Source organism: Gobio gobio (assembly GCF_949357685.1).
Source record: "Gobio gobio genome assembly, chromosome: 23".
Lineage (NCBI taxonomy): Eukaryota > Metazoa > Chordata > Actinopteri > Cypriniformes > Gobionidae > Gobio > Gobio gobio.
The window spans coordinates 44,073,087-44,080,515 of NC_137119.1; the positions used below are offsets into that span (position 1 = coordinate 44,073,087).

Sequence of the window (7,429 nt, forward strand, 5' to 3'; positions counted from 1 at the left end):
TCACTATTCCGACATTATTTCTCACTATTCCGACATTATATCTCACCATATTTCTCACCATTCCGACATTATTTCTCACCATTCCGACATCATTCCGATATTATTTCTTACCATTCCGACATAAATTTTCACCATTCTGACATTATTTCTCACATTCCGACTTTATTTCTCGCCATTCCGACATTATTTAATCACCATTCCGACATTATATATCTCCATATTGACATTATATCTCGCCATTCTGACATTATTTCTCACGTTGCGACTTTATTTCTACCTTACAATTTTGACCTTTTTTTCATAATATTGACTTTATATGCAACATGTTGACTTTTTATGCCATCATTTTGAAATTAAGTCATAATTTTACGTTTTCATGTAATAATTTCCACTTTTATGACATAATTTCCACTTTTTAATGTCATTATTTCACATTTTTCACATCTTTCATTGATTAAAATGTTTCAAACTTTTGACTACAAACTTTGTACTGTATAATATTTATAAATGTATACACAGACTGTATGTAAATCAATAACATGACCATATTTATTAAAGTGTAAGGCTAATTGTTAATTTCTGTTGTCATTAATGCGTAAGTTGATCTTTTTGATTTCAGAAACACCTTTCTGCTGTCTTTTGCGTCTTCACTGTGATTGTTTTGGGGTCGTATAACACACACACACACACACACCCTCTATAGATAAGCGAGCAGAAGGGGGTGTGTGTCTTTAAGGCGCCTGTGTGTCTTTGTATGTGTGTGTGTGTGAGAGAGAGACTCACAGCGGCAGCAGTCTAGTCCAGTCCGGTTCAGTTCGGGTCTGTTCTGATCATGTCTTAGATCCTCCGCAGCGGATCCGTGTGTGTTCAGACCTCCTGGAAGACACGAGCAGCTCCATTGTCTCGCGGTGAGTTTGTGATTGTGTGTGTTTGTGGCTGTTTGTGTTTGAGAGAAACTTCTTCAGACTCTGAACGAGCCTTTAGAGGGTTTCGCTCGAGCACGAAGTGAATCAGAGAGAGATTCACACGCGTTTATTCTGTGTTTGTGTCGCGAGGCATGAGGAAACTCCCGCGGTTACTGTAACACGTGCTCGACACATTCGCTCTGTTACTTTCACACGAGCCTTTGATGTTGCCGGCGCGTCACTGGCCGCCGGAAGCCGCTTTTGTCTTTGATGTTTGGGCTGTTTGTTTATTGTGTGTGTGTGTGTGTGTGTGTGTGTGTGTGTGTGTGTGTGTGTGTGTGTGTGTGTGTGTGTGTGTCTCAGTGTCTCATTCTCTCATTCATTCGTGTGCTCATTCAGGTCGGCTGGGTTCGCTTCGGGTCGTGATGCAGCCTTCATCATCTTCATCATCATCAGTGTTTCTTCTTCTTCTTTCAAGTCTTTCTCTCGCTTTGGCCTGTAATAAAGCTCTGTGTGCCAGTGACGTCAGCAAGTGTCTCATTCAGGTAAGCGTCTCACGTTCTGTGTTGTGTTGGTTCTGATGGATCATAAACAAACGCTCCTGAAGCCGAAGTACAGCGAGTCAGTGAATCAGCGAGTCAGTGAGTCAGTGAATCAGCGAGTCAGTGAGTCAGTGAATCAGCGAGTCAGTGAGTCAGTGACTCGTGTGTGTGATCATGTGCATGGAAGTTTTCAGATGCATTTTCAGCTTCATAATTCATAATGTGCAACAGTAGCTACTAATGTGGAATATATATTTGCATATGCAATATGTCCGTTCGGTCATATTTATTAAACTGTGTCTTTACATTGCCCTTTGCACATATTTGGAGATTATATCTATAGAAATAGGGCTTATATACTCGATTCCCCCATTCTCACCAAAGACACATTTCTTGGCAAAGCTCAGGATCATTTCTAGGCTGATGTTTGTGATTTAATGTTTTATAAATCTAGTTTGAACAGCGAACACTGAACCTCAGGAGTCATACATGTATTATTATGATCAGTTTTTATGTTTAGTGTTGTGTATAAATGCATTCCGTTCACATGTTTGTCATGTGGTGTGTGTGTGTGTGTGTGTAACCGTGATGTTGTTGTTGTTGTTGTCAGGAGTTGTGTCAGTGCCGGCCGTCCGATGGGAACTGCTCGTGTTGTAAGGAGTGTATGATGTGTTTGGGAACTCTGTGGGAGGAGTGCTGCGACTGTGTGGGTAAGACCATCATCATCATCATCATCATCAGAGGAATAGAATATCTGCAGCTCAACCTTCATCTGCTGCATCACCATTCACACACTATCACCATTACGAAAAAAAATTCTCGCCATTCCGACTTTATTTTTCGTGATTCCGCCATTTCTCGCCATTTCTCATGAGTCCGACATTATTTCTCGTGATTCCGACTTTCTAACCATTCCGACATTTCTCGTGGATCCGACATTATTTCTCAACATTCCGACTTTTTCTTGCCATTCCACCATTCCTCATGATTCCGACATTATTTCTCGACATTCCGACTTTTTCTTGCCATTCCTCATGATTCCGACATTATTTCTCGCATTCCGACTTTCTCGCCATTCCTCATGATTCTGACATTATTTCTCGCCATTCCGACTTTTTCTTGCCGGTCCACCATTCCTCATGATTCTGACATTATTTCTCGCATTCCGACTTTTTCTCGCCATTCCTCGTGATTCTGACTTTCTCACCATTCCGACATTATTTCTCGTATTCCGACTTTCTCGCCATTCCGGCATTTCTTGTGGATCCGACATTATTTCTCGCATTCAACCTTTTCTCGCCATTCCTCATGATTCCGACATTATTTCTCGTGATTCCGACTTTCTCACCATTCCGACATTTCTCGTGGATCCGACATTATTTCTCGCATTCCGACTTTCTCGCCATTCCTCATGATTCCAACATTATTTCTTGTGGATCCGACATTATTTCTCGCCATTCCTACTTTTTCTCGCCATTCCTCGTGATTCTGACTTTCTCACCATTCCTCATGATTCCGACATTATTTCTCGCATTCCGACTTTCTCGCCATTCCGGCATTTCTTGTGGATCCAACATTATTTCTCGAATTCAACCTTTTCTCGCCCTTCCTCATGATTCCGACATTGTTTCTCACATTCAACCTTTTCTCACCATTCCTCATGATTCCGACATTATTTCTCGCATTCCGACTTTCTCGCCATTCCGGCATTTCTTGTGGATCCGACATTATTTCTCGCATTCAACCTTTTCTCGCCGTTCCTCATGATTCCGACATTGTTTCTCACATTCAACCTTTTCTCGCCATCCCTCATGATTCCGACATTATTTCTTGTGATTCCGACTTTCTCACCATTCCGACATTTCTCGTGGATCCGATATTATTTCTCGCATTCCGACTTTCTCGCCATTCCTCATGATTCCAACATTATTTCTCGTGATTCCGACATTTCTCGTGGATCCGACATTATTTCTCGCCATTCCGACTTTTTCTTGCCATTCCACCATTCCTCATGATTCTGACATTATTTCTCGCATTCCAACTTTCTCGCCATTCCTCGTGATTCTGACTTTCTCACCATTCCGACATTTCTTGTGGATCTGAGATTATTTCTCGCCATTCCTCATGATTCAGACATTATTTTTCGTGATTCCAACATTCTCACCATTCCGGCATTTCTCGTGGATCCGACATTATTTCTCGCATTCAACCTTTTTTCGCCATTCCTCGTGATTCCAATATTTCTTGTGATTCCGACTTTCTCACCATTCCGACATTTCTAGTGGATCCGACATTATTTCTTGCCATTCCGCCATTCCTCATGATTGCGACATTATTTCTCGTATTCCGACTTTTTCTTGCCCTTCTGCATGATTCCGGCAATGTTTTTCGCCATTCCCACATTATTTTTCGTGATTCCGACGTTTCTCACCATTCCAACTTCTTTTTTTCTCGCTATTCTATTTTTTTCTTGTGATTCCAACGCTATTCCAACATTACTTTTTACAATTCCAACGTTATTTCTCGCCATTTTCTTGCTCGTAATTCCGACTTTTTGTCTCGCTATTGTGATATGCAAATTATGAATTCATAATTCTGACTTTAACTGTAGCAATTATGAATTCATAAATAGCAATTTTGACTTTTTCCCTCTCTTTTGTGAGACAAATAATTGTAGGGAAAAAAAGTTGCAATGACTTCTTGAATTGTTTTTTTTATTCTGTGGCGGAAACAAACCTCCATAACTTCTAGTTTCTAAATCAAGTGGATATTTAGTTAGTGTTCTGAGAGCTGAAGGTGTGTGTGTGATGTGTTACTGGAGTGTGTGTTGTTGTGCTCCCTCAGGCATGTGTAACCCCAAGAACTACAGCGACACGCCGGCGACGGCGAAGAGCACGGTGGAGGAGCTGTACCGGCCCATCCCGTCGCTCTTCCGCGCGCTGACCGAAGGCGAAGCGCCCATCAACATGATGGTGGTGTCCTTCCCTGTGGCCGAAGAGCTGTCCTACCACGAGAACCTGCTGTCCTTCCTGGAGACGCTGGAGGACACACAGCACAACGTCTCTCTGCCGGGAAACAGCATCCACGCCAGCTACGACACGCAAGGTGAGCGCGCGCTTCACTGCGCAGGAACGCCGTTAGCGTCCGCTTCATTGGCTGCCATGTGACCTGTGACCCCGAGCTGTGGCGGTAATGAGACGTCCAGCGGCGAGCAGGTGTCCGGAAACACCAGATCACTTCACAATTAAACCAGCATTCATTCACTCTGGACTTTACAGATCTCACACATCATACATTATACACTTTTAATTCGCTTTCATAGCTTTAGAAGTCGAAATTATCCATTTAGATTTGTCATAATTATGACTTTGCATGTCAATTTCAATTTAGTTATCGTTTTGACTTTTTAGATTATGATTTTATATGATTATACTTACGACTTGGTTTGTCGATCTTTACTTTGCGTGCCATAATTAAGAATTTTTTAATGTTTTAATTTTAACTTTATAATTTAAAAAAATTGTGTGATTTAATTATGACTTTGCGTGCCATAATTTAGATTTTTTTAGTTTTTCATAATTTCAACTTTTGATATAATTATGACTTTTTTTAGGTCATAATTGTACACCACTTTGTTTCTATTTCTAATTTGCATGTCATCATTTAGATTTTTATACTATAATTATGACATGTCAATTTTGACTTTGCATGTCATAATTTTACCTTTTGTATGTTATCATTTTAACGGGTTTTAGATCATAAGTATGACATGTTATAATTATGACTTGGTATGTTAATTTTTACGTTGCATGTCATAATTTAGATTTTTTTAATGTTATAATTTTAACTTTGTTATAATTTCAAAAAGAAATTGTGATAATTATGACTGCATGCCATAATTTAGAATTTTTATATGACTTAGTATGTCATAATTATAATTATGGATATAATTGACTTTTTTAGGTCATAATTGTACACAACTTTGTGTCAATCTTGAATTTGCATTTCATAATTTTAACTTTTGTATGTAACATATTAACGGGTTTTAGATCAAAAGTATGACAGTCATAATTTTAAATGTATGTTATAATTATGACTTGCTATGTTAATTTGACTTTGCATGTCATAATTAAAACATTTTTTTGTCATAATTATGACTGCATTTATCATTTTAATATATTTTTTGTCATAATTTCACCTTTTTTGTTATAATTTTGACTTTTTAGGTTAATTTCGACTTGTCATAATTAAAAAATTGTCATAATTTTTACTTTGCATGTCAATTTAAATTTTTTTTGTCATAATTATGGCTGCAGTCATAATTTTAGATTATTTTTTTTAATTTTAATGTCATAATTCTGACTTTGCATGTCTGAGTTCAGATTTAGTGGAGTGTTGTGTTTCTGTGGCAGATGTGTGTGTGATGTTGTCATGGCAGCAGTGACTCACTGACCTCTCTCTCTGTGTGTGTGTGTGTGTGTCTCCAGATAAGATGTGTACGGTGGTCTACTTTGATGACTGTGTGTCCATCCGTCAGTGTAAGCAGTATTGTGAGTCCATGGGCGGCTCTAAGTACCGCTGGTTCCACAACGCCTGCTGTCAGTGCATCGGCCCCGAGTGCCTCGACTACGGCAGCAGAGCCGTCAAGTGCATGAACTGCCTTTACTGACCCGTCCTCTACTGACCCGTCCTCTACTGACCCGTCCCATCAGTTACTGACCCGTCCTTTACTGACCCGTCCCATCAGTTACTGACCCGTCCTCTACTGACCCGTCCTCTACTGACCCGTCCCATCAGTTACTGACCCGTCCTTTACTGACCCGTCCTCTACTGACCCGTCCCATCAGTTACTGACCCGTCCTCTACTGACCCGTCCCATCAGTTACTGACCCGTCCTCTACTGACCCGTCCTCTACTGACCCGTCCCATCAGTTACTGACCCGTCCTTTACTGACCCGTCCCATCAGTTACTGACCCGTCCTCTACTGACCCGTCCTTTACTGACCCGTCCCATCAGTTACTGACCCGTCCTCTACTGACCCGTCCCATCAGTTACTGACCCGTCCTCTACTGACCCGTCCCATCAGTTACTGACCTGTCCTCTACTGACCCGTCCCATCAGTTACTGACCCGTCCTCTACTGACCCGTCCTTTACTGACCCGTCCCATCAGTTACTGACCCGTCCTCTACTGACCCGTCCTTTACTGACCCGTCCCATCAGTTAATGACCCGTCCTTTACTGACCCGTCCCATCAGTTACTGACCCGTCCTTTACTGACCCGTCCCATCAGTTACTGACCCGTCCCATCAGTTACTGACCCGTCCCATCAGTTACTGACCCGTCCTCTACTGACCCGTCCCATCAGTTACTGACCCGTCCTTTACTGACCCGTCCTCTACTGACCCGTCCCATCAATTACTGACCCGTCCTTTAATGACCCGTCCCATCAGTTACTGACCCGTCCTTTACTGACCCGTCCTTTACTGACCCGTCCTCTACTGTCCCGTCCTTTACTGACCCGTCCTCTACTGTCCCGTCCTTTACTGACCCGTCCCATCAGTTACTGACCCGTCCTCTACTGACCCGTCCCATCAGTTACTGACCCGTCCTTTACTGACCCGTCCCATCAATTACTGACCCGTCCTCTACTGACCCGTCCTTTACTGACCCGTCCCATCAGTTACTGACCCGTCCTCTACTGACCCGTCTGATTCTGACCCGTCCTCCACTGATGTCTGACTCTGTCCTGCGCTTTAGGCTTCACGCTGTAGATGTAGTGTATATATGATGTTATTGTGTGGGCGAGCGGAGGAAGCTGCTGAGAGTAGATGCTCCTGTGCTTGAGTAGATGCTGATGGTCAGATGATTTTATGCTGACCGCACTGCAGGTCTTTCTGAAGACCGGCTGAAGCTGTTCGGACGCTTGTGTCCTTCAGCCAATCACTGGATTTACAATAAAACATCTTCATCATCTCTGGTT

General features: G+C 42.1%; 1 protein-coding gene across 2 annotated transcripts; it reads left to right on the forward strand.

The window, feature by feature from the left end:
* Positions 1–760: 760 nt before the first annotated feature.
* Positions 761–7,429, forward strand: twsg1b (twisted gastrulation BMP signaling modulator 1b). 2 transcript variants are annotated; one of them, XM_079805856.1, is made up of 5 exons: positions 761–908; positions 1,305–1,450; positions 2,058–2,157; positions 4,292–4,552; positions 5,935–7,429. In XM_079805856.1, exons 2-5 carry the CDS (start codon positions 1,331–1,333, stop codon positions 6,114–6,116), a joined length of 663 nt encoding a protein of 220 aa, XP_079661982.1. In that variant the 5' UTR covers positions 761–908; positions 1,305–1,330; the 3' UTR covers positions 6,117–7,429. The 2 variants fall into 2 exon arrangements, with proteins under 2 accessions (XP_079661982.1, XP_079661983.1); XM_079805857.1 differs by having other exon boundaries at positions 765–908; positions 1,269–1,450; positions 5,935–7,428.

What these genes read in the sequence shown, in the direction of transcription:
- twsg1b (XM_079805856.1), top strand. Translation starts at nt 1,331, where the DNA reads ATGCAGCCTTCATCATCTTCATCATCATCAGTGTTTCTTCTTCTTCTT. An exon ending in TCAGCAAGTGTCTCATTCAG is followed by an intron (nt 1,451 to 2,057) that starts GTAAGCGTCTCA and finishes TGTTGTTGTCAG; the next exon opens with GAGTTGTGTCAGTGCCGGCC. An exon ending in GGAGTGCTGCGACTGTGTGG is followed by an intron (nt 2,158 to 4,291) that starts GTAAGACCATCA and finishes GTGCTCCCTCAG; the next exon opens with GCATGTGTAACCCCAAGAAC.